The sequence below is a fragment of the Canis lupus genome, chromosome 14, assembly GCF_011100685.1.
Source record: "Canis lupus familiaris isolate Mischka breed German Shepherd chromosome 14, alternate assembly UU_Cfam_GSD_1.0, whole genome shotgun sequence".
Taxonomy (NCBI): domain Eukaryota; kingdom Metazoa; phylum Chordata; class Mammalia; order Carnivora; family Canidae; genus Canis; species Canis lupus.
The window spans coordinates 34,800,158-34,827,425 of record NC_049235.1 but is presented as its reverse complement, the minus strand read 5'-3'; the positions used below and the strand labels follow the sequence as shown (position 1 = coordinate 34,827,425).

General features: G+C 36.9%; 1 protein-coding gene and 1 long non-coding RNA gene across 2 annotated transcripts in view; one reads left to right on the top strand and one right to left on the bottom strand.

The window, feature by feature from the left end:
* Positions 1-7,093, top strand: part of LOC111098793 — a 43,419-nt gene extending 36,326 nt beyond the window's left edge. The window contains exon 3 of the long non-coding RNA XR_005369527.1: positions 5,359-7,093. This is a non-coding gene — a long non-coding RNA (uncharacterized LOC111098793). The remainder of the gene's footprint in view (positions 1-5,358) is intronic.
* The window catches only part of ABCB5 (ATP binding cassette subfamily B member 5), a 186,681-nt gene that overhangs the window by 14,195 nt on the left and 145,218 nt on the right, over positions 1-27,268 (bottom strand). The window contains exons 22-26 of the mRNA XM_038557071.1: positions 25,954-26,037; positions 17,629-17,832; positions 14,060-14,160; positions 12,889-13,029; positions 650-806 (exon numbers count right to left, since the gene is read on the bottom strand). Of these exons, the coding sequence (XP_038412999.1) occupies positions 650-806; positions 12,889-13,029; positions 14,060-14,160; positions 17,629-17,832; positions 25,954-26,037 (687 nt within the window). The remainder of the gene's footprint in view (positions 1-649; positions 807-12,888; positions 13,030-14,059; positions 14,161-17,628; positions 17,833-25,953; positions 26,038-27,268) is intronic.

Sequence of the window (27,268 nt, the reverse complement as noted above, 5' to 3'; positions counted from 1 at the left end):
TTCTTACTTTTAAATTTAAACTGTCCAGAAAGTCTTAAAATTGAATATATATTTAATGTATAAGATACTATTAAAAGGCTTGTTTTGAAAATTATACAATCTTACTATTATTTCTCTTTTAATATTCATGGTCTTTTAGAGTTTTGGCTAAGTATGTGTGTCTGTGTGAACTTAATAAATATAGTTTCTTTTTTTCCCTCTAATGATTGCAGATATATTTTCCATAAAATATGCTGTATGCAACAGCAAGCATTATTCACTTTGTATATATTATCAGAGAAAAAAATGAATTAACTCTAATGCAAATCTTCCTTTAAGACTAAATAAAGTTTTGGCTGTCTAAATAAAATTAAATATATAAATCAATTCTTTGTTCAAGAACATTTTCAAGGCATCAGGCAAATAAACTTGAAGTATATTTTTAAATATAAAATATGTATATGTTTTAGTTGCAGAGGTGAAAATTTGCTTAAGGCAAGACCCTCTTCTCCCTTTGTAGCCATAACAGTTATTTTATACATGTTTTTAATTCTTTATAGCACTATGTTTTGCAAAGTTATCAAGTAATGCCTTCATTTAAGTCTCTATATAGAGAACATGCACATGTATAATTAATAATGTACACATTTAAAATCATAGTTATGCTTACTGTTTTTTTCCCTTCTTGACTGTAGCTGTCTATAGTTGGTTTCTTTTCCAGCAAAGCAAACAGATGTGCAGCCCCAGATTTGGCTCTCGAATATTCAGGTGCCAAAACAAGTGTTTCTCCAATGGCCATAGCTCCATATGCAATTGCGGTAAAAATTCTACCAAAAGATAAAATATTTGAATCTTAGGTTCATTTTCAAACAACAGAACTCTAAAAACATAAAGGAAAAGGCAGGCACAGGAAAATAAATAGCCTTTTGGTCCAGATGCCACCAGTAATGTTGAAGCCCCAATAATGATCTCTCTTTTGTTTGGTTTTACTTTATTTTAGAAAGAGAAAGAGAGTGTGAGTGTGAGTGTGAGCAGGGAGAGGGGCAGAGGGAGAGAAATCTCAAGCAGATTCCCCGGTGAGTGCAGAGTCTGACATGGGGCTTGATCCTATGACCCTGAGATCATGACCTGAGCCCAAATCAAGAGTCGGACACTGACTAAGCCACCCAGGAGCCCCAGTGATAGCTCTTTTGTAATTTTCCACCACATAGTGATCATCCCTAGCGCTATACACCAAAATAACCTTTGGAGCTCAGGTAATCTTAAACATTTCTCTTCCAATTAGAGACAAAGATCAAAGGCCCTAACTAGTGAATATAAAACTTCTTAGCCATCTTGATATAAGGCTCACTTGCTTGGAGATTTGACAGAGAACTCAACTGACAATGGGAAGAATGAGTCTCCAGGAGTGAGATCTGAATTTACACAGGAGATGTGAATGGTTTTTTTTCCCCTTTTTTTTGCATATAATGTAGTTAGAACAGACAGTTGATACCAGATGATTGGTTATCTGCCTGAAGTGCTACATGATTTAAAGAGAGCAAAGCACAGAGATTGTACTTTGTTAAGGTCCTCGAAACAAAATCTGACTAAAATATGCCTTAGCAAGCCTGGAAGAAGAGCTTTGATCTTTTAGGTTTGCTCTACAAATTATAATCTCAGTTTCAAAACATGTTTCAATTATAATATAGCAAGTATGAAAATGATGTCTGGAAGCATACAGAATATTCACAGATATGTGGCATATCATGTGGCCATGGGCAAATATTTTTCTCTCATTTTGATTTCAGCCATGGAAATATTTTAATAGAATAACAAATGTATCCACCCAGCAGAACTAAAAGTATAATTCAGCTAAGAATGGACAAGTTCCAGGAGCAATATTTATTTATTATTGAAGTATAGTTGACCTACAATATTACATTAGTTTTAGGGGTGCAGCATAGTGATTCATAGTGTATTTTTTAATACATTATAAAATAATCACCATTTTAAGTCTAGTTACATCTGTCCCCATATAAAGTTATTTTAATATTATGACTATATTCTCTATGTTGTACTTTATATCCCGGTGGCTGATTTCTTTTATAACTTGAAGTTTTTTTTTTTTTTTTTTTTTTTTATAACTTGAAGTTTGTATCTCATAGTCCCCTTCACCTATTTTGCTCATCCGCTATCCCCTCTCTCCTCACTGGTGAGTAAAAGGACATCACAGAACCCAGTTGCTTGTTTGCAGTGCTGGATCACAGCAAGATAAACATGTTCTGGTCTCCTTGTGAATTTCTTTGGAGATGTAACCTACCAATGGGTGGATGTTGATGCAATCTCTTCAGTGACCTAAACCTCAGATCCTGAGTCTTGTTGTCTTTTCAAAGGTCAAGCACAGTATAAAATATAAAAACTAGTTTACTTGGATGTCTGATGCTTACAGTAGCCATTAGTTCTGTAATGCCAAGGCATTTTTAGTACTCATATTTATGGAAATTGTTTAAACCTCAAAACACCACTCAAAATACTTAATATTCAGTTATATATATCAGAAGTGATTACGGAGTTTAGATAACATATCAAAGTTTTTGGTCTTTTTTTTTTTAATTCAAGGAAAAAATCTGATTGAATCAGACTTAAGCCTCAGTCTGATTGATCCAAGAGTAAGCAGGTGAGATGGGATTGGATTCTAGTCCCACAGGGATTGAGGCTTCTCAGAACAAGAGAGAAAATACCTTTTGCCTCTAATTTCAGACATGCAAAATATCTATCTGTCCTAAAATTTCCACCACAAAAGTCAATTTAAGCATTAAGGGTAAATATACAGAGGGCAATGTCTTTGTTAGGTCCCTCTTTTTTTTTTTTTTTTTTCTTGTAAGGTTTTATTTATTTCAGAGAGAGAGAAAGAGAGAGAGAGAGAGAACACGCGGGGGGAGGAACAGAGGGAGGAGAGAGGAATCTCAAGCTGACTCTGTGCTCAGCGTGGAACCCAACCTCAGACCTTGATCCCATGACCCTGAGATCATGACCTGAGCAGAAATGAGGAGTCGGACACTCAATCCACTGAGCCACCCAGGTGCCCCTGTTAGATCCTCTTAAAATGGAAGTTTACTGAGAAGGGGAGTAGGACCTTCCATTTGGAACTTGTATCTGTGAGAGATAAATGACCTGAAGGATGCACATTAGAGGAAGGAAAATTTCAGTAGAGAAGGGAGAGTACTAGCTAAAACTCCGATGCTGTCTTTATTGTGTATGTGTTGAGGGGAGGGGAGGTCCAGAAGGGGGTTGATGTTGATGAGGATTATACTGAGGAACCCAATTTTGTGGTGAAGGAACTATCTGGAGGTTGAGTCAGGGACTTTATTTATTTATTTTTTTAAACATTTTATTTATTTATTCATGAGACACACACACACACACACACACACACACACACACACACACACACCACACACACAGAGGCAGAGACACAGGCAGAGGGAGAAGCAGGCTCCATGCAGGGAGCCCGACGTGGGACTCAATCCCAGGTCACCAGGATCACGCCCTGGACCGAAGGCGGCACTAAACCTCAGAGCCACCAGGGCTGCCCTGAGTCAGGGACTTTAATCTCCTATATATTTTTTCCCCAGGCAGGTTCTGTATAAAGACAGGCAAGTGCTGGTCTGCTACAGAATGTGCCCTAGCTGACTCTGGCCCAATTAGCTAGAATAAACTAAACTGCAATTCAACTTTACTCAAAATCTGTTTATTGCACAACAAACAGTATTGCCACTTTGTGGGTTGGCCAGGGCTGAAGAAGAGGTCTGGGAAGGATTTTCAGGTGCGAGGCTTCTATTTCTCTAGTCTTATGGTTTCTCGATGGGTTCATGGGGCCATTGTCATCATATTCTCACTACAATGATTCTTTCAAGCATGTCCAAGCAATGGGGAAATCCCCTTGCCCATCATTGCTGCTGAAATCAAACTAGAATTTTACAAAGATTCTTTGTTTAGGAATAATGCAAAAAAGTACAGGAATGAATAATCCTAATTTTAACACAATTTATCCAAATAGGAATACCCTGCATAGTTATTGGTTCAAATCTATTTGTCTCTCCTTAATCTTTGTAAAATTCCAGTTTGATTTCAGCAGCAATGATGGGCAAGGGGATTTCCTCATCGCTTGGACATGCTTGAAAGAATAATTGTAGTGAGGATATGATGACAATCTTGCCTCCATACCCAGTTTGTGTACCTTTGGTGACTTGCTCTAAGAGTAAGTATACTATGTGGTGGGGTTTCAGAGTCTGGGCTCTAAAGCCAGATCACCAGGACTACATCCAAACTCCACTATTTATTTACTAGCTGTGTGACCTTGGACATGTTCTCTGTGCTTCTGTTTCCTTATTGGCAAACAAGAGATAACAGGACTATCTTCATCTTATAGCTCTGTTGTGAGAATTAAATACATTAATAATATAAAATGCTGGGGCAGCCCGGGTGGTTCAGCAGTTTAGCACTGCTTTCAGCCCAGGGCCTGATCCTGGAGACCTGGGATCGGAGTCCCACATCAGGCTCCCTGCATGGAGCCTGCTTCTCCCTCTGCCTGTCTCTCTCTCTCTGTGTCTCTCATGAATAAATAAATAAAATCTTTAAAAAAATATAATAATATAAAGTCTTAGCACACCGCTCAACAAATGCTTAAATTATTGTTATTACTCTCATAGAACTGAAAGTTAATGAGACACTTTTTGTTGACACATAAGTTCTCACATTTCTGTAGAGACACATCAGGACACCAGGTCAAATGACAACTTCTGATGCCTGTACTCAGAAAGTTTCTTCTTTTTGACTGGAAAGCAGAATATTTTTTCTTACAGAGGTGGTCATTATAATTATATCCATACTCATACTCTTTGCCCCTAACATCCATCCATATAACACTCCAAAGATTCTTTCCTTCCCCACTTAAGTCCCTTCCTCAATACATGGAAGAGAGAAAATACACAACTTATATTTATTTGGTAGTTTGGGTTTTAGAGAATGTTTTCATATACATGATACCACTAGATCACCTAAGAGATAAATAGGACAGGAACTCTCAACCCTTTTAACAAATGAAGAGACTCTAGCTCTGAGAAATTAAGCAGTCTGTCCATGATTACAGTTATAAACCTGTAGGGCTGGGACCTGAATCTTGTTCACTATACTTTCCATTATATGCTGTTCCTTCCAGGGGAACGCTGGCCTGAACTGTCTTTCCCTGCATGTTGGGGCTTGTTACTACTTGTTTTCCATTTTAGAATCTTCAGAGGGCTCTAGATAATCAAATCTGCTTTGATTTGTCTCCTTTAGATCCCTTCAGTGGTTGATCACTCTTATCTACTCTCCTTATCTTGTCTTCTCTTCTAGATAATCCCTGAGGAGGAGCTGGGCACAAGTTGGGCGGCTACCATGGCAGTGAACACTGAAAGAAAACTTTCCTGTTTTCCTTGTTTTGGCTAATTAAGGCTATTCTTCCAATTATAATAATGACACACACAGTTCTTCCATGGCTGCTTGGCCTTCCACAGCAAAGATGGTGGTGGAGGCCTAGCTTGTCTCCTATCCCTTACTATTTGAAGACACCAACCAACTATTAATATTCATTGAAAACCTAAGTAGGTAATCAACTTATGTTGATTACCATATGGCCGATAATCACATTTATTTATTTATTTATTTTTGATAATCACATTTAATATTCAAAGTCCAAAGGATTTCTTGTCAAGAACTTTATTTGGATTATTGGAGGACAAGGCCACAACACATAAAATGCCTGATTCTGCTTTTCAGCAAGTTTTCAAAATTGTGGCTTTTATTATTACTGAACTGTAGGTTGCTGTACCTATCTGTTTCCTGCTAACACGTATAGCAAAGAAGAGACAGAGACAGAGGGAAGTTTTGAAGTCGAGGTATGGAAAGTTACAGAAACCTCTACTTGGACACTAATGGTTTCTGAGCTATATTGCAAAAGGCAAGTCAGCTAGAATCTAACCTAAAAGTGCTAATGGAAAATCATACAGGAGAAAGTAAACTTATTTTGTATTTTTCAAAATCTGTACATTTATAGTATACATCAAACGTGTTGTCAGGGCTAACAGAGGCAGAGGGGGAGAGTTTTACTACACATAGGTGTGTGAAAACCTAAACAAGAGATTTTCTAAATGCCTATTCAGTGCTGCAAGCCAGCAGAATGAAAATGTTATCACCTTTTTAAAATGCTTATCTCAGAGAAACTCCTATAGTAACAGAGAAGGATGAAGACAGTTATTACCATTAGAAATATATGTGTTTTTAAAAAAGGAAAAAGCTAAGGCTGATAGTAGCCTTGCTGATAAACTAATATTATGAGCACATCAAAGGATTCTGCTGTTAAAATTGTGCATTTTCCTTTCCCAAGGCACACTGTCATTTCTGACAAAGACAGCTTGCCCATTCCTGTGGCTATAAATCATGAAAATATGTTCACATTTATTTGACTGAATAAAATATTTTTTAAACAATAAATTAAAATATGATTTCACCAATTTTTATATAATTCTAGGAAAGTTTCTGGTAGGGGCCAAAAGAACTCTAAGGTTTTAAGCAGGTATGGAGAACTGCCTGACATTTAGTCCCTATGTTTATAGTTCCCAAAGTGTGATCCTCAGAGTCTGTGCCTCAGAATAATCTAGATGTTTGCTAAAATGTAGATTCCTGGCCCTATCTCAAATCTACAAATCTCTGGGCTAAATATGTGAGGTGAGACCTGGGTATCTGCACTTTTAACCAGCTCCTTGATTGTTAAGTTGGGAAACCACTGATGAGAGAATAGCACAAAGTTCTTTCTATCTGAGGAGGGTTCTAATAAGAGGAAGTTTTCTTTGTAAACTTCTTCCATTCAATTAGTTGATTAGATAGCCGTCTGTCACCCTGGATTCTGGAAGGCACAGTGTCTACAAGGCCAGGTATAATTTAGAGTGTCTAAGGGACAACTGTAACACAGTAATGGTAACTGGGGGCTACAGTGGGTCTCTAAGAAGGCTGGAGACTGTCGTGTTGGCAACAAATCCCATGTATTCACATTTTGCACAGCCCTGTATTCCTATTTCCCAGAGACTCTCCTTTGTCCATACTATAAAAGTATGGGTATCCCTACTTTGTCTGTAGTCTGGTTGATTGAAACTCAAATAAAAAATGATGCCAGTGACTCTAGCTCTGACAGCTTCCTATTTCTTCCTTTTTTTCAGGGTACTAGGAAATACCCATGTGATACTATTCATTAACCACTGCCCTTATATTAATAGTCCTACATATGTTCTGACAGCTAAAAATGCTTATGTCTTCAGAAATGACCCTTTTTTAATGAATTTAATGAAAAGAGATTCAGGAAGTGTCATAGGTTAGTAGTAGGAGGAGTTTTGTATTGGGGCCTTTCAATTCCCCTATATTTTAGGGTCATAAAATAACATTAAGCAAGTTACTTGTTCTGTTTATGGAAATTCTTAAGAAAGACTTAGAAAAATAATTTTACAGAAGATTCTATAAACACTTTCTACAGAACTAGTAACAATAATAACCATAATGACAATAATAATAAAAAAATCTGTTAAAGCCTCTGGCATCTTGAATTGTGGACTGTGGGCAAGTTAGGTAACTTGAGTCTTGAGTTTTTTTGCTTTGTTTTTAAATTTTTTATTTTTAAAAAGATTTTATTTATTTATTATTCATTCATTCATTCATTCATTCATTCATTCATGAGAGACATAGAAAGAGAGAGAGAGAGAGAGAGAGAGAGAGAGAGGCAGAGACCTAGCTATAGGAAGCAGGCTCCATGCAAGGAGACTGATGTGGGACTCAATCCTGGACCCAGGGATCATGCCCTGAGCCAAAGGCAGACACTCAACCAAGTGAGCCACCCAGGCATCCCTTGTTTTAAATTTTTATTTAAGTAATCTCTACACCCAACATGGGGCTTGAACTCACAATCCTGAGACCGTGAGTCGCAGGCTCTTCCGAGTAATCCAGGCGCCCTGAGTTTGGAGTCTTAATTTTCCCCATCCGTAAACTGGGAATCATGTTGCACATAGTAGTTGAGAGTATTAAGTAGATAATACATTACAAATCTCTAATACTGAGTAAGGACTCAATCCAGTTTTGCTGTTATAGTGATTATTGTATGAAATAGAATGATGTCAATTATACGCATGATTGTAATTAGCATGATTTTTAGGCTGCATCATTCTTTAACTAAGAAAATTCTTTGCTTAGTTTTTTTTTTTTTTTTTTTAACGATTTTACTTATTTATTCACGAGAGAGGCAGAGAGAGAGGCAGAGACACAGGCAGAAGGAGAAGCAGGCTCCCTATGGGAGCTTGATGTGGGACTCTATCCCAGGAGCCCTAGGTCATGACCTGAGCTGAAGGCAGATGCTCAACCACTGAGCCACCCAGGTGCCCTTTTTGCTTAGTTTTAAACTAAACAAATCTCAGTAGAGAAGCAGGCTCCCAATTATAAACATCCTATTTTTATATAAATGGTTGTCCTGGACTTAGACTCAGTCCTTCTGCCAGAACACCTGGTATTAGAGGTATGAATGTAGAAGGAAAGAAAAATAGAAATTTGTGAAAAACCCAACTAATGTGTTGATTCTGGAAGCACATTTCCAGGAAAAACTGGACTGCCTAATTATGCACCAATCCAAATCTTCCTCTTTATTTTTTATTCATTCATTCATTCATTCATTCATTTATTCAATAAATATTTATGGTGTGCCTGCTATGCTCCAAGCTTTTGTTTTTGGCTCTAGGGAAACATCAGTGACCAAAACAGCCTAAACCTTGCCCCTATGGAGCTTAGAGTGTATGCACTCAATAAATAAGGCAACAAAAAAGATGATCTCATGTAGTGCTAAGTGCTATACATTAAATAAAACATGGTAATGGGATAGAGAGTGATAAGGAGGATGGGTAAGGAGACTGCTTTAGCAAAAATCTCTCTAAGGAGTGGGTTTACCAGCAGAGGGCAGGATGGTAAAAATTCGGGCAGAGTTTGGAAAAGCCAAGTGTAAAGGCACAGACATGGGGACTTCAATGACAGAAATGGCAAGTGTGGGGCTAACAAGCAGTTTACAAAAATGAGTGGTGAGTGAAGGTAGACAAGAAGGCGGAGGCCCAATCTGTAGGACTTTCAGGTTAAAGTAGGGAATTTCGCTTTATTTAAATTTCAATGGGAAGTCATTACAATATTTCAATAAATTGATGGAATCAAATTTGTGTTTTAAAAGGTAAGCCTACCTACTATGTGGAGAATGGATTATAGGGAAGCAAGAATAAACACAGGGACATCAGTGAGCAGATTGCTTTGGTGGGCCAGTTATGATAGGCAAGGAGGAAAAAAAAAAAAGGGGGAGGATCCCTGGTGGCTCAGTGGTTGAGCATCTGCCTTTGGTTCAGGTCATGATCCCAGGGTCCTGGGATCAAGTCCCACATTGGGCTTCTGTGGGAAGCCTGCTTCTCCTTCTGCCTATGTCTCTGCCTCTCTCTCTCTCTGTGTGTGTCTCTCATGAATAAATAAATAAATAAAATCTTAAGGGAAAAAAAAAGATAGGCAAGGAGGTAAGGGTGAGGGTAACTTGGGTGGAGATGGTGAGAAGTATTTTGGAGGTAGAGCTCTCAGGACTTGCCATAAGTGGTAGGTGAAAGCAAGAAAAGCCCAACTTTTGGGATGAGCAAATGAATGGATGGTGGTACTATTTACTAAGATAGGGAAATGTTGGGGAAGAGAAAAGAACCTTTGGGAAGAAAAAACCCTTGAGTTCTGTTTTGGACATATTAAGATATTATTAGATATCCAAGTGAGATGCCTAGCAGACAGCTCGATAAACATGTCAGAGTTGGAAATACACAGAAGAGGATTATCAGGATGCAGATGATATTTAAAACTATCAGACTGGATGACATCAGTAATGTCAATGTGTAGATGAAGAATGCTGAGCACTCTAAAGCACTCCAACATGTGGAGGTCTGACAGAAAAATAGGAGCCAGTCAAGGAAACAGAGGACGAAGAGCCAATGACAAAGAAGAAAAATCTAGAGAAGAAAATGTTTCAGGAAGGAGAGTGTCAAATGCTGCTGAGAGGTCAGATTAGGTAAATGGGAGAATGAGCAGTGGATGACTCTCTGGATGGGTGAAATGGGGGACAGTGGAAACTTTGTTAAGAAGTGGCATGATAGGAACCAAGACTTAACTGGAATGAATTTAGGAGAGATTGTGGAGATGAGAAGGTCCAGAGAACCAAAAGAGGCAACTCTGGAATTTGTTTTGCTGCAAAGGAGAGCGAAGAGCCACTGAAAGTAGGTAGAAGGAGACTCAGGGACATGAGACAGATTTCTTTCTTAGGACAGATGATTATAAAGCAAAAAGTGACAGAAAAACTAGTGTGAAGAGATGATTGCTGGAAATTGCTGGAACTCATCGTAAATAGGGACAATTATTTCTTCCACAGAGATGACAGGCATGGTAGACCATGTGGTGTCTTGGTGAGTTTGGTGATGGAAAGATGAGGTGGTTCTCTCTCTCTCTATCTCTTTTTGATAGAGCGAGAGCATGAGCAGGGAGGGGCAGAGGGATTATTTTAAGCAGACTCCGTGCTTAGCTTGGAGCCTGACACAGGGCTTGATCTCAAGACCCTGAATAACCTGAGCTAAAATCAAGAGTCGGATGTTTCACGGCTGAGTCACTTAGGTGCCCCAGGGTAGTTACCTATTGACTGCTTTGTTATGCCACTTTCAGGTAAACCCATTAGAAATTAATTTGGTTTATAACTTTTTAAAATGTATTTATTTTTTTAATTTTTTTAAAGATTTATTTAATTATATGAGAGAGAGTGAGTATCTGAGTGGAGTAAGGGGCAGAGGGAGAAAATACCCAAGCAGACTCCCACTGGGTGTGGAGCCCCATGCCACACAGGGCTCCATCTCACAAGGCATGAGATCAGGACCTGAGCTGAAACCAAGTCAGATACTTAACCGACTGAGCCACCCAGTTGTCCCTACAATGGTTTTTAAATATGAGAATTATTTTGTGAGAATTGATAAAATCATCAGACATCCTACATTAATATGAATATATTTAATTGGCTTGCCTTCTACTAATACTAAAGACAAATAACCCTGAAGAACTGAGACCCTAGGGATTTAAAGATGGCTGCAGAAAGTTCAGAGCAAAATGAGGAAAATATGTTCTGAGTCAAACATTTGGCTTGCAAACAAACTTTTGGAATACAACCAACTTTAAAGCTTGTGATTGCTTGTATCACATAAGACCAAGGGAAAAACTTGCTAATTTAGTGCAGACTGATGAGCTGAATAAATTGCTATAAATGATTCTATATTTGGTTTCTTGTTAATCTAAGTAAATTAGTCTGTGTAATCAGAATGAGGCCCACCACTAAATGTCATATTGTGGTTTATGTGTTCATACAGGCAATATTGCACACTATTTTAAGCTGTAGGAGAACCCAGAACAATGAGCTTACAATTTCTGTTGTGATTTTGAATACAGATACTCCATTTTATTTCTGGAAATCTGCTTCCAGAAAACTGCTAAGGGGACTTATAGTCAGGTAAGATTCAGGAATACTGGGTTGGTGAACTGTAGTCTATTTACTTCTGAATGCCTAGCAAAAAAAATTCCTAGGAACTCAGTTAATATTTGATAAATAAATAAATGCATAATCACATGAATAGAAACCAAAAATTATTGCAAGTTATTCTGAAATTATTTGGCTTCAAATGACTTTTTTAAAAAACAAGATTATATTTATTTATATTTATCTGAGAGACAGAGAGGACAAGTGGGGGAGAGGGCAAAGGGAGAGAGAGCAGACTCTCTACCGAGCAGGGAGCCCAATGTGGGGCTATTTCCCAGAAATCCAGGATCACGACCTGCACCAAAAGCAGATGCTCAACTGACTGAGCCACCCAGGTGCCCTGGCTTCAAATGACTATTTCTCATTTCCTCAAATTGAATATATCCTCAAAATATAAATATGTACCATCATGGAGGAATTTAAAAAAATGTGCCCGAGTCTTGGGACGCAAACCCCAAAGGGCAGTTCCCAACATATTTTGCCAAGTGGCAGCATGTTTGGAACAGGTGTAATCTCCCAAGTCAGTATTCTGAAGAGGCTGATCCTTGCTTTGATGTATATGTTTTGGTGGGCTTGTAAAAAAACATAACATTATTTTTGGAGTCAAATATTGTATAGATTTCTCTAGCTCTAAATATTTAGCAGTGACATTTATGATACAGATTAGCAACGTTCTGTCATTTTAGGGAGACTTAGGAAGTTCAGAATTAACACTCAAAATCAATTTTTCTAATTTCGGAAGTTGAAGTTAGGTGTTCCTAGAAAGTAAAGCAACTTGTAACTATGTGAACAAAATTCCAAAATGGAAGCTCAAACAAGTGACTTGGGAAGAGGCAGCCTCATTGGAATGCCATGATCAATTTCAAATGTGACTTTTCTTTGCTTAGTAAAGAACTCAACCTCACTAATGTACAGTCTTAGTTGATAATGCCATCTCCACCCTGAGAGTTCCATGAAGTCTTACAAATTCTTGAAGGAATGGATGACAAGAAGGCATATTTTATTCCTACATTCCTACATTCTAGTAAACTGAAGTAGGGAGAAATTCATTTGCAAGTTTAACTCAGACTACCTAATACTATATTAGTATCAGTTTACTAGGTAAGACTGCACTAAGAGATATTAAATAACAAAATATTTAAAAATTTTCCCAACATGTATTTTCCATATATGTGATTTAAATGATAGATGAAGCATAAAGTAGGCATCTTTCTGGTTAATTTAAGTACTTAACCCATTTACAGGATTTAAATATTTGTGCAACTTACACGAATATGCCCTCTGGGGTTACTCGTCCAGCTTGAATTAAATAGGCTCCAAATCGAAACCCCATTGCATAGGCAAAATATAGAAAAGCATGGCTGAATGCATAGCAACTTCCAAAGATCTGTGCTTTCTTCAAAGTATTTCTGAAATGCACAAAATTTACTAAGTAATGGGACGTTATTTAGTATAGCAAGTTGATTTTAATAAATGTAGAGTAATGAATACAGAAGACTAATGTCTAATGGAATAATTTAAGGGATATACATTTTTCTAAGAATGAAAGTGAATTTTTTAAAATGAGAATTATTATAGAGAAAATAGGCAATATAATTATTCTCTCTATAGTTATATACTCTGTAGTTCAGTGTAACGAAGTTGCCTCTGCTTTCAAATGAATGGACAAAGTCTGTGAATGAACGGCTTATCAAAGACTTGAAGAGATTTGGTTTTGAAGTATTTAGAAATATTTTCTATTGTAACCTTTCACTAACATAATAAATAGTGGAAATTAAAAAGTGGTACCAACCACAAGCATGAATGTAAAAGAGTACAAAGCTATCTCTCTGATAAATACAGATAGTATCACTAAGTAAATGTGATGAGGACTAGTTTAAAATTAAGAGGAATGATGATATATATATATATATATATATATTTTTTTTTTTTTTTTTTTAAGATTTTATTTTGAGAGACACACAGAGAGAGGCAGAGACACAGGCGGAGGGAGAAGCAGGCTCCATGCAGGGAGCCCGACGTGGGACTTGATCCCAGGTCTCCAGGATCCTGCCCTGAGCTGAAGGGAGGTACTAAACACCGCTGAGCCACCCGGGCTGCCCAGCATTTGTTATATATATAAAGTATATATATATATACTTACTTTCTTTCTTGAATATGTTACTTCCTCAATTTTGTTTCAGGAAAATAATGAAACTGTGCATAGTTCATAGTAATTCATAGCAATGTGAAAGGACTAAAATATTCTACATGTGCTTGCTCTCAGTTCCTTTTCTAGTCTCCTCTTGGTGAAGTCATATGAGAAATTATGATGCGCCATTATTAGGAAAGATTCCAGAGCAAACAAATCGTCTGTCAAACCACTGGAGTCTCCAAGAAGACTGCCTTTACAGGGACAACTATAGTTAGTTAATGAAGTCAGTATGAATTTACAATCACCTGTGCTGTGCCTGAAGTGTCTCCTCATATGTTTGTTCAAAGGCTTTTTCTCTTGTTAATGACACTATAGTCCGAATGTTTTCCACAGCTTCAGTTGCTATCTTATAAAATAGGACAATAAAATAAAGAAATAAAATTAGTAACAGTTAAACTCTGGTTGTGAATTCCGGTCACTTATACTGGGGGCATATAAAGAATAGTATTAAGTTTTTCTGACAAGTTTTCTTAGCTTCTTTTTTTCTTTCCCAAAAACAAGATAGGAAAATAACATTTTAGGATACTAGGCTTAAGGAAAATTTCTTTTGAAAAGATTCAACCCACTGATCTAAATTAAGTTCCTTTGGAGTCTTCACTGAATTTCTAGTTAAACTGGTTCCATAGGCAGAGAGATCAAACATTAGCATTATGTTCATATGCAATTATGCAAAGAAATTATGAGATAATTCAAGAAAACAGTAGACAGAATCGAATAAATAATTATTTGATTCAGCACAGCAATGCAAATAGCAACCAAAAACTCAGAACACTGCAGAAAAGTAATATGGGTATGGCTATTAAATGCTATATGTTATAGTTGTTTCTTTTTGATATCTGTGAACTTAAGAAGATATTTAATTTAAATATGGTTAATGAGGGATGCCTGGGAGGCTCAGAGGTTGAGCGTCTGCCTTTGACTCAGGGCGTGATCCCAGGGTCCAGGATCGAGTCCCACATCAGGCTCCTGCAGAGAACCTGCTTCTCCCTTTGCCTATGTCTCTGTGTCTCTCTCTGTCGCTAACAAAAAAAAAAAATCTTTAAAATTAATTAATTTATTTTAGAGACAGAATGAGAGGGAGAGAGCAAGAGAGAGTACATGAGCAGAGGGAAGGGGGCAAAGGGAAAGGGAGAGAAAGAATCATTATGCAGATTCCCTACTGAGTATGGAGCCTGACTTGGGACTCAGTCCCAACACCTCAATATTATCACCTGAGCTGAAATCAGGAGTCAGCCACTTAACTGACTGAGCCACCAAGGCCCCCCAATGCTTTTCCATATTTCTATGATTTTTGAAAAAGAAGGAACAATCACATGGGATCCAAAACAGAGGAGACTTTTGGCTTAGAGTAACTTGTTGGACATGAGAACACATGTTGACTTGAAAGATAAACTTGCTGCTTTCACATTCTATTTCTATAATGGCAGAGTAGAATGTGGGACAGAAGAAGACCTAGGTGGACATCTAGTGTTATTTAAAAAATGACTTGTGTTACAGAAGAGAACCAGATTTCTGGATAGTGGGCAGGACACCTGGATTCTGCTCTCAGTTTTGACTTTGAGTTGTTCTAAATTCTCATTAATTTCAAAGTAAGCCCAAAGAACCCTCCATTTGCAAATGCAGCATTTCTTGCATATGCTGTAGTATGCAAGAAAAATGGGTAAAAATGCTGAAACCTTGAGGAAAAAAATGAGCCAAAAAAATCTTTGTGATCATTTTTCACAATGGAGAAAAGACTAATATCAACATAGAATCCTAGAAAATAGTCTTCTGTAAAAAATCAAAAAACTAATATGGCTATTTTAAGTCTGAAAAATGAAACATTTGACGATTTGTTCAAATTTATATGTGCAACAGAAGAAGAATGAATATATTTTATTGGTCCCTATTCTAAGTTTTGGTGTTTAGTAAATACATTAAAAGCCAATAAGAAAGACACAGATTATTTGTTTGATTAGACTTACTGATGTATAATCAGGGGTTATTCAAATAATCCCGAAAGGAAAAATCGAAGGACACATATACAACTAAAGCTCAGGATATGGGGCAGCCCTGGTGGCTCAGTGGTTTAGTGCCACCTTCAGCCCAGGGTGGGATCCTGGAGACCTGGGATCGAGTCCCATGTCGGGCTCCCTGCATGGAGCCTGCTTCTCCCTCTGCCTGTGTCTCTGCCTCTCTCTCTATGTCTCTCATGCATAAATAAATAAAAATCTTAAAAAAAGAAACCTGAATTATTAAAAAAATAAAGCTCAGGATATAAAAATTAAGATGAACAAATATATTTAATTAAGGGCTCCATTAATTTGGAAGTTGTGATAATTTGCACCACAAGGAGGGCCAAACAACTTTTCACTGTCTCTGAGGCAAATATATCCTATATCCTAAATGGTTCAGTCTGTACTGGCCAAGTTCTTATTTAGTCCAAGGAAGGTGAAAAGGTCCAAGGGTCACACAAACCAGATATTGATGAGTCATATACTTGGCATCCCTATTCATTGTTCATGCTACTTATAATGTGCCAACTATGACAGTCACTGTGATATAGACCATAACTGGTATTAAAATCATTTTCAGGTTCAGAGGATGTTCACTCAAGTGATAAAAGTCCTCGAAACTATACCAGGAGAGGAACAGCTTAAAGACCTGGGGATGGAGAGAAGAGAAGAGATGACGACTTGGCATTTACATGTTGCAGCTTCCTAAAGGCTGCCATGAGAAACAGGCCTGGACCTCTGCTGAGATGAAAGCCAAGAAGGGTAGGATAGAAGGCCACCAACAAACGAAGAGACAAACACCAAAACCAAAAACTGCCTATCATCCGAAGGCTTTTCAAAGGTAGGCAGCCTGAGAAAGTAATGCACTGCTTGCCACTGGAGGAAAAGGATGGGTAAAAGATGGACCCTTGATAGAGATGTTGTACAAGGGATTCCTTCTTTGGGTAAGTGGTCGGATCAAATGACATTTCTTTCAATTCTTAGATGCTATGATACTACAGTACTAATGTCCCCTAAACCTCTAATACAATTGTTCATGAGAAACTTAAAGATAACTAAGCATTTCCCAGTAATTAAAACGCTGTTCATTTTGGTCAGTATATAGTCCTTGCTTCTAAAACCTTATTTATGCACTGTCAGTAACAGCGAATTGACTTCTATCCAGTTACTGTTATATTTCCTCTACATTTTGAAAAATAATTATAATTATTTAAGAAAAGTTAATTATTCAACAGAGAATGAGGAATCATGATGTTAGCAAGTTCTCCCATGATATGGTAATATGGCTGGCATTGAGTGCATACTGTCTTCCAGACATTATTCTAAGTATCTTGCATATAATAATGCTAAGTGTTTTGTATAATACTTAGAAAAATCTGCAAGTGGTATTATTATTATTCCCACTTTGCAGAGGAAGAAATTGAAGTCCAGAAAGGTTGATATAACTTGCTCAATTAATCCTATTACTATAGCATTATCTACACCCCATCCTAACTATGCTTTTTTTTTTTTTTTTAAGATTTCATTTACTTATTCATGAGAGACACAGAGAGAAAGAGAGAGTCAGAGACACAGGCAGAGGGGGAAGCAGGCCCCACGCAGGGAGCCAGATGTGGGACTCGATCCCTGGTCTCCAGGATCAGGCCCTGGGCTGAAGGCGGTGCTAAACTGCTGAGCCGCCCGGGCTGCCCCTGTATGCATTTCAATACACATATGCCACTTTACAAATTCCTAAGAAAGGAAGTTAGCATACTGTAAAAATGGGAACTCTCACTGTTTTCCTCTTAAAATGTTATGACGGTAACAAGTCTTTATTTTACCTTCCCAGCATGCTTAAGTTCTTGCTTATCCTTGTTGGCAAATCCAGTCATAGCTGTGGTTTCAATCATTCCTGTCAGAGCAAGTATTGGAGCAATACTCAGAATCAAGAGTGTCATCTCCCATCCATATATGAAGGAAATGATAATTGACAGTCCCATGTTAGTTGCATTTTGTGTTAAGACACCAATCCTTGAACCTGTTGCCTATAATAAGACAGATTTTGAGAAAAAAATTAATCTTAAATTTACAAGAAATCTTATTATAGGGACACCTGGGTGGCTTAGTAGTTGAGCATCTGCCTTTGGCTCAGGGTGCGATCCCGGGGTTCTGGGGTAGACTCCCACATTGGGCTTTCTGTGGGGAGCCTGCTTCTCCCTCTGCCTATGTCTCTGCCTCTCTCTGTGTGTCTCTTATGAATAAATAAATAAAATCTTTAAAAAAAAAGAATTCTTAAAGTTTCTTACAAAACAAAGCAGGCTTTTTTTAAGATTTATATTTACATTTTTACTTTGAACTTGTACTTAGAAATTAAATAATACCCATACTTAAAAAACTGTCCACTACTAAGGAGTCATTAATGCTTTGTGGGAGAGACAGGGAAGGCAAGAGCAGGGGGAGGGAGAACCAGACACCCCACTGAGCAGGGAGTCAGACATAGGGCTCGATCCCAGGACCCTGGGATCATGACCTAAGCTGAAAGCAGATGCTTGATGGACTGAGCCACCCAGCTGCCCCTGCTTTGTCTATCTTATGTTGGATGTTCCTATCATTCTCTGAATATGTCCTTACTTTCTGACCAAAAATATTCTCCAGGCTCTACCCTTGGAATCTATCATTTCTCCAAGGAGTCCTAGCTCCTTTTGGTGGATAATGTTATTTAGAAGTCAATACATGGTACTAGTTGTGATAGCCATTAATATTGTGAACAGAACTAAGGAATGTGTGTGTAAAGATGTATGCACAAGCTGAAATCTATATTTCTCTCTTTATATGAATCATGAATTCACATCAATATTTCTAATTCCAATCCAGCACCACAAAGTTATTTTCAACTTTCTTCCTTCTTATATTTGTTATCCTGTTCTGCAACAATGGGAAACCTGGCTCCCATTTTTAAAAATAGATTTATGTAATCATACTCTGCATGTAACCAATTTGATATCATGGCCCCTGCTCCTCCCCTGCGTGGACACCTTTCTTCCTCTGTTCCAGCTTGGCTTTCCCATACCTGGCTGCCACATACATGTATGTGTAACTCACCATATGCGGCCTCCAAAACCCAACCCTTTCTTCTTTTTTCGACCAAGGGGCTGGCACTCTTGGTCACTATACTGTAGTAGTGCTGAATTTAGTGATTTATAGTATTCATTAAAGTTTACACTTTGGACATCATGTCTTATATTCCATTTTCTGCATTTTATAATTGGTTTTCCACTGATCAAAGGTCTAAAGCAGCATTATCAAGATATATCAAAAAGGAGTTGGAGACATCATGGTATAAGGTAACTTAAAAGAAATTATGAAAAAAATCCCTAATAAGTAGAAATATCTTTATAACTATTTTATGAGAACTGTATGTCTTATGAATCAACTTTTAGTGGGACACATGATAAGTAATCAACCAAAATGTTAAATTCCTTTAATGCTCAGATAAACAAATGAGAATCCATTTACCTAGAAAAGTAGCTATAATCAACAACTGAGTGGGGAGCCCAACACGGGGCTTGGTCCCAGGACCCCGGGATCATGACCAGAACCAAAGGCAGATGCTTGACTGACTAAGCCACCCAGGTGCCCCCAACTTTTCACTATTAAAAATAAAGATGTAAGGCACCTGGGTGGCTCAGTCAGTTAAGTCAGTTAAGTGCCTTTGGTTACAGTCATGGTCCTGGATCCTGGAATTGAGTCCTGTATCAGGCTCCCCACTGGGTGCCTGCTTCTCCCTGTATGTCTCTGCCTCTCTTTGTGTCTCTCATGAATAAATAAAGAAAATCTTTAAAAAAAAAAGATGTAATAAGCATCGTTGTGCAAAATGTTTATGCTCATCTTATCTTTCCTAATGTTAAATACCTAGAATTATAGTTAAAGAGTATAAACTCTTACATTCTTGATAGATATTATCAAATTGCTTCTCTAGAAGACTATATCAGTTTTCACTAAGGTACCCTCAAATTAGTGTCATTATTAAAATAACAACAAGAAAAAGACTTGCATTCCTCAAGGCTCTGCTTTATTCCTAAAATATTTTTCTGGCTTTAGGTTCAAGATGGCATTTGCTAATCTGCTGTTTCTCTATTTCTCACTAGACTATGAAAGAAAACTTCAAAAAGCAAAAACAAGTAACAAGAGCAAACACCAAACAAACCATGAAATAATGAAAACTAAGATAAACTATTTTAAGTGTCTTAGACTATTATATTCTAAGACCTAAGAGGTTGAAATACGAATGTTATTTGCTTCTTAATGCTGACTTATACTCTGTCTCTTGAGAGTTGAAAGATGATGCTAGACATACATGATATTGTGTGTTATGGGATGAACTGTGTCACTCCCCACCCCCAAATTCGTATGTTGCAGTCCTGACTTCCAGTACTTCAGAATGTCACTGTATTTGAAATGAGGTCTTTAAAGAGGTAATTAAGTTAAAACAAGGTCTCTAGTGTGAGCCCTACTTCAGTGTGACTGATGTTCTTAGAAGAAAAGGAAATTTGAATGCACACATGTGCACACACGGGAAAGACCATATGAGGAAACAGCAATAAGATAGCTGTCTACAAGTCAAGCACAGAGGATTCAAAATGAAACCAATCCTACCGACACCTTTTTCTTGGGCTTCTAACCTTCAGAACTGTGAGGAAATAAATTACTGTGGTGTAAGCCATCCAGTTTGTGGTACTTTGTTATGGCAGCCCTAGCAAATGAATACACTTACTTGTTCCTTTCCTCCCATCCCCTGCCTTTTGGTGATAGTGGTAGGATAAGAAAAATCTGAATATATTTTTTTCTGTTCCAGGAAGAATTAACAGGAAATAATAGACATCTGGCCTTGAAAAATACTACAAGAACCAAAGGAAAATAGAAAATAGGCTTAAAGACCGAGAGGATAGTGTACCTCTAGAAAGAATTTAGGACTGGAATCCAGGAAATTTAGTTAAACTTCCTTAGATTCTTTAGCAACATGCATAAAGATACAAGTTTTTCTTGGAAATTAAGAACAGGAAGTATGATTAAATAATTCTTTAGATAACAATCTATGGGAATTTGCTAAATGCAAGAGAATACAACTTTTAAAAAAAGATTTTATTTGTTTGAGAGAGAGCACACATGTGTGTGGCAGGGCAGAGCAAGAGGGAGAGAGACTGGCACTGGCCTCAGTCTCATGACCTTGAGATCATTACCTGAGCTGAAACTGAGTTGGCTGCTTAACCAGGTGTGGCATCCGGGCACCTCGAGAATATAACTTTTATAAGAATGTTTATAACATACAAAGAGGAACGGCTAGTATAAGAAAATAAATGAAAGAAAACTCAGAAGGCAATTGTAGAAATAAAATTCCATATGACAGGATTTCTGCTTCTGGTTAACATGGGGTAATAAGAAATGGATTTATTCTCCCATATGAAAAAAAGGCAGAGATGAGAAACAAACAAGGTGAATCCAAGACTGCCCTAGTTTAGCCCTTGAAAGAGCTTCCAGGCTGGAGTGTAGAGTGAGCGTACTGAGACAGAACCCAACAGACTCCCTAAATTAAGTAGACAAAACTGAGAACCTGGGCCATCTAAGAAAGCTAGGGTTTGCAGCACAAAATACCAGAGAAGAGAAAGGCACACAGAAAGAGACATCTGAATATCTGCAGAGGGAAATATAAAAATATCCAGCACCCAAAAATGTTATATTCACAAAGTGTGACATTTAGTCAAAATTTACTACATATATAAAAAAGCAAAACAGGACCCATGATGAATATAAAAATCAATCTTTTGAAATTAACCCAGAACTGACACAAATGTTAAACTTAGTAGATAACGACATTAAAATTATTGGATAACATATATTCAAAAACTTAGGAGATAAGGGACATACAAAAAAGACCCACACCAAAATTTTACAAATGCAAATTTTAGTGTCCATAGTTTTATTGGAGTATAATCATGCCCTTTCTTTACCTATTGTTGTGAGTGGCTGTCTTAGAATTATGGAGTTGAGTATTTGCTAGAGTAACCATACTGTCCTCACTGTGCAGTATCCTAACTTTGTACTGCTGCTCAGTGTGCTACAAATCTGTGATGCAGTTATAATTTGACAGCATGTTTTGTGCCACATGAACTGCTGTACTATGACATTTTATTTTACTTTTAAAAATTCATTGTATGTCCATCATCTAAAAATAAGAAAGGAAGAGATAAGTAGACTTTGAATGTCCTGCTTTTAAGGCATAGTGGACTGTGGATTACTTTTTTAATCAGATGCCACAGTGTTGTGTTTATTATGACACTATATAGTACTAAAAATATACAAAATAGGTCAACATTTCCAGACTAACACTCATAATATTCTTAATTTGTTCAGAAACTTAGAAAATTTAAAATGGAATTTCTCATTTTAGTAGAATTTTGTTTTCTTTTTTTAAAGATTTTATTTTCTTTATTTTAGAGAGAGAGTGAGAGACAGAGAGCATGAGAGAGTGGAGAATCAGAGGGAGAAGCAGACTCCCCGCTTAGTGGGGAGCTTGACACAGGATTCCAAAATCATGATCTGAGCTGAAGGCAGACAACTGATTGAGTCACCCAACCACCTCTTGGTAGAATTTCTTGATAAAACTAAAAGTGAAAATGAAGCTGAAACCAAAGTAAGTTTCTGAGTGGCTCATTCATTAGCTAAGCAAAGAAAATCATTTATGGGTAGTGAATTAATTAAATTATGTTAATTGCAGCAGTGGAAGAAATGTGTTCAGTGAGCATAAACCTATATCAGACGATTAGTCCTTTGGTGAGAACAGTTCCTCAAAAAGTTGACAACACTGCAGCAACACCAATAGTCGATCAGAAACCAGGGAAGTTTTTTAAAATAGTTTTTCCTGGCTCTTGATGGTCTGACATATGTTACTGATACTGCTTAGTTGTTGGTTTTTGAGGAGTCAATGTTGAGTTTGAAGTGATTAAAAAATGTGCTGTTCTAAAAGGTCTGTGTGGAGCACCTATAGGTGATAATATTTTCAAAGAAGTTAAATGAAAATGATGACTAATATAGTTTGAATCACAAGTAACATCAAACTTTTATACACTTTTCATGTCAAGAAGTTAAATCAGGAAATGAGGTCCTAGCTCTGGCTAGAATCCAATCAATTTATCTAGCTCTTGGAGTTAAATGAAATTTTTATGATTTCTTGGGGCAATATAATTATAGTTCTGATGAGAAGAATTCTTGGAACTAACACTGTATCTGTCAGTGGTACATCAAGCATACATCGTGGCATGAATAACACACTTTCTTGTGGAGGAAAATGAGGTAACACTTTAGGGTGATGAAAGGGGGTTGCTAAAATATACAGAAATAGGGTGCCTGCGTGGCTCAGTTGGCTGAGCATCTGCCTTTGACTCAGGTCCTGATCCCCAGGGTCCTGGGACTGAGCCTCACATCAGGTTCCCTGCTCCATGGGGAGCCTGTTTCTTCCTCTCTCTCTGTTCCTTGTCCCTTGCTCATGCTCTCTCTAATAAATAAAATCTTTTAAAAAGTACAGAAATAATACCTTGTAGTTTTGTGGAATCAAGTTTCCCAAAGAATCTCAAATGGATTTGTACCTTTAATAACACTATATATTACACAAAAAATAGTCTGTTGACAGATGTATGGCAATAAGCCATTACTTTAGGCTGAAATAGTATCAGTTAAATTGGTTGTTTTCAATTAGGTATTTTAGGAATCATGTTGTTCTATGACTTTATTTCACTAACATATTTTTCTCATGACTTTCAAAGTAGCAGAGTTTCTAAAAATGGTTAAAAGTATTTTTTGGTGTATATTTTTTGGCCATTAGTACAGGTTTCAAAGTAATATTTACTATTTTGAAGGAGCTATTTTATGAACATTTACCCTAAATCATTTGATAAAATTTAACTGAAATTACATGATGAAGAAACTGAGATGGAATATGTCTTAAGTTGGTAAGATAGGAAATATGACCTTGACTTATTATTTCCTAATTCATCTCTAGTCTAGTGTATTTTGTGAAAAAATAAATAGCAAATTGAACTGGTAAATAATTCTTCCTTCAGTAGAAAGAGTATTCATTCAAGTTATATAGGAATCTGCCTTTATATTGCAAAGCAAAGGTTGATGCGAATTACATGCTAGTAGACATAGTCTCACTCTTGGAAAACTTCTTTGCTTGTCCTACTTTTTAAATTTGACAGCTTTAAAATCTCCCATCAGTATTTCAACCATTTAATCTTTAGCTATTAGTTTTCATTCAATGAAAATGATCTGACTTGCTCAGAAATTATTATGAGACCAACATTTACAAATTGCAACAAGAAATTTTCCAGTGATCAAATGTTATTAGTCAGATGCCTGTTAATAATCAGGCTTTCAAATGTTTTCATTAATTTTTCTCAACCAGAGACAACACTATTTGTCAAAAACAACTAATGAATGTAAGGAGAGTAATGTTGATCTTTCAGTTCTAATTCATTCTTTTGGCTGAAGTAAATACTTGTTAAAAAGAGATGTCATACATGTATAATATAGTTGCTAGTAGGGATGCATATTTCACTGGAATTTTAAAAACTTTGGATGATAGGTAGGAAGAGAAAAATATCAGCAAGGTAAAGAAAAAAAATAGCAAATTTTGTGGAGTGGAGATTCAACTGGAATTATAGGGATATTTCTCCCTAAAGGAATGAACCCTGTCATTCCTAAACAGAAATTGTCATTCAGATCATTCTATTGTGCTACGGAAGATTAATGCTATGCTTATTACTTGACTATTAAGGAAATTTTATCCATCATTTTACCCCACTTATGCCAATAAAATTGATCTCAGCCCTATTTTATTTTATTTTATTTTTAAAAATATTTTATTTATTTATTCATGAGAGACACAGAGAGAGGCAGAGACACAGGCAGAGGGAGAAGCAGGCTCCATGCAGGGAGCCCGATGTGGGACTCGATCCCGGGTCTCCAGGATCACGCCCTGGGCTGAAGGCAGCGCTAAACCGCTGAGCCACCCAGGCTGCCCTCAGCCCTATTTTAAAATATAAATTATGTCTAATAAATTTAGAGCCTTGCTTTCAAATAATGAAAAGGAGTTTCAGGAAGAAATGAAGATGATGCCACTTTTCCTCTTGAGCTTTTTCTACAACATAAAATTAGTTTTGCAAGCCATTATGGATGTTTGCGAATATTCACAACTGTAACCAACTTGTTCTATTCTCTGGTAAGAAAAAATCTTTTTCTTTCTTTCTTTCTTTCTTTTCTTCTTTCTTCTTTCTTTCTTTCTTTCATTTCTTCTTTCTCTTCTTTCTTGCTTTCTTTCTTTCTTTCTTTCTTTCTTTTCTTCTTTCTTTTCTTTCTTCTTCTTTCTTTCTTTTCTTTCTTCTTTCCTTTTTTCTTTCTTTTCTCTTCTTTTCTATATTTTTTATTGGAGTTCGATTTGCCAACATATAGTATAACACCCAGTGCTCATCCTGTCAAGTCCCCCCTCAGTGCCCATACCCAGTCACCCCATCACCCCATCCCCCTGCCTACCTCCCCTTCCATTACCCCTTGCTCGTTTCCCAGAGTTAGGAGTCTCTCATGTTCTGTCACCCTCTCTGAAAAATCTATCTTTAGAAGGAAAAACTACACTTTCTTCTTTTATTAAAACTTCTAAATTGTGTGTATGTTTTCACGTGGCTACCTTTTCTTGTCTTACTATTTAATTCTGAACTCTTTTCTCTAACTCATTCTTTGTATCTTCTTTAGTCCTCTGGCTATCCTATTACATATGGTAAATCTTTTTTTTTCCTTTTTTAATTATTATTTATATGATTATATAGTTGACATAGAATGTTACATTAGTTCCAGGTGTACAATGTAGTGATTCAATAACTTTTTTGTTGCTGTTGTTAAAAATATACAGAACTGAAAGGCTTCCTTATATCTTTCATTAAGAGCTCTCAGTTAGCCCTGAAACTTAACTGGTCTTTTTAAGGATGTGGATCATCTTAGTATAGCTTATAAATATGCACAGATACATTTGTGTGCATACATACACACTACATATATACACCATTTTAAGAATAAAAGAAGCCCTCCATCCCCACCAAAAAAAGCGATATACATACTCCTTGGATCTGTGCTATATCTATGGCTAATATTGATGTCAAGGCTCCTGTGCTGTTTTCCTTATCATCAAACCAGGAAATATCCTAGAGAAAAAGGAGAATTAACATTGGTTATAAAAAAAACCACACACACACAAAAAAAAAAACAAAAAAAAAAAACCAAAAAAAAAAAAAACACAACCAAACCAAACCAAAATAAAAAACTTCATGGTTATTAAAAAGATTCTTTTCTGATTTGTGAGTCGGGTGTAATAAGTCAGAAGACATTTATCTGTCCCCCCACTCTCAGTATTTAATTCTTATAAATACTATGAATCAAATGACCTTTGTTTCTTCACACAGATTTATATTTAGATACAAAATGAAGAATGTATTATTGGAACCATCACCAATACTACAAGACTGTACAATAATCAACATAAAAATGGTCATTTTGAATGACAAAGTAAGTTGTAATTATATTCCATAAGTAATTTGTGAAGAGCAGACTATTTCAAATGTTTTTTTTACGATTTTCTTTATTTATTCATGAGAGGCACACACACACAGAGACAGACAGACAGACAGACAGAGACACAGGCAGAGGGAGAAGCAGACTCCATGCAGGGAGCCCGACATGGGACTCGATCCAGGGTCTCCAGGATCACGCCCTGGGCTGAAGGTGGCGCTAAACCGCTGAGCCACCAGGGCTGCCCAACTATTTCAAATGTTAATGCACAAAACAATTTAGAAATATTTCCAAGGAAGAACAAATATTGTTAAAATGCCTACATTATCCAAAGCAACTTACACATTTAATACAATCCCTATCAAAATACCACCAGCATTTTTCACAGAGCTAGAACAAACAATCCCAAAATTTGTAAGGAATCACCCAAAGACCCCAAAGCAGCCTTAAAAAATAAAAGCAAAGCTGGAGGCATTACAATTCTAGACTACAAACTGTGTTAGAAGACAGAATGGTACTGGCATCAAGATGGTATGGTACTGGCACAAAGAACAGACACACAGATCACTGGAACAGAACAGAAAAATCCAGAAATGGACCCACAAGTCTATGGTCAACTAATTTTAGACAAAGCAGGAAAGAGTATTCAATGGAAAAAGTCTCTTCAACAAATGGTGTTGGGAAAACTGGACAGAGATATACAGAAGAATGAAATTGGACTACTTTCTTACACCATACACAAAAACAAATACAAAATGGATGAAAGGCCTAAATGTGAGACTGGAAACCATCAAAATCTTAGAGAGGAACACAGGCAATAACCTCTTTGACATTACCTGTAGCAATTTCATACTAGATAGACATGTC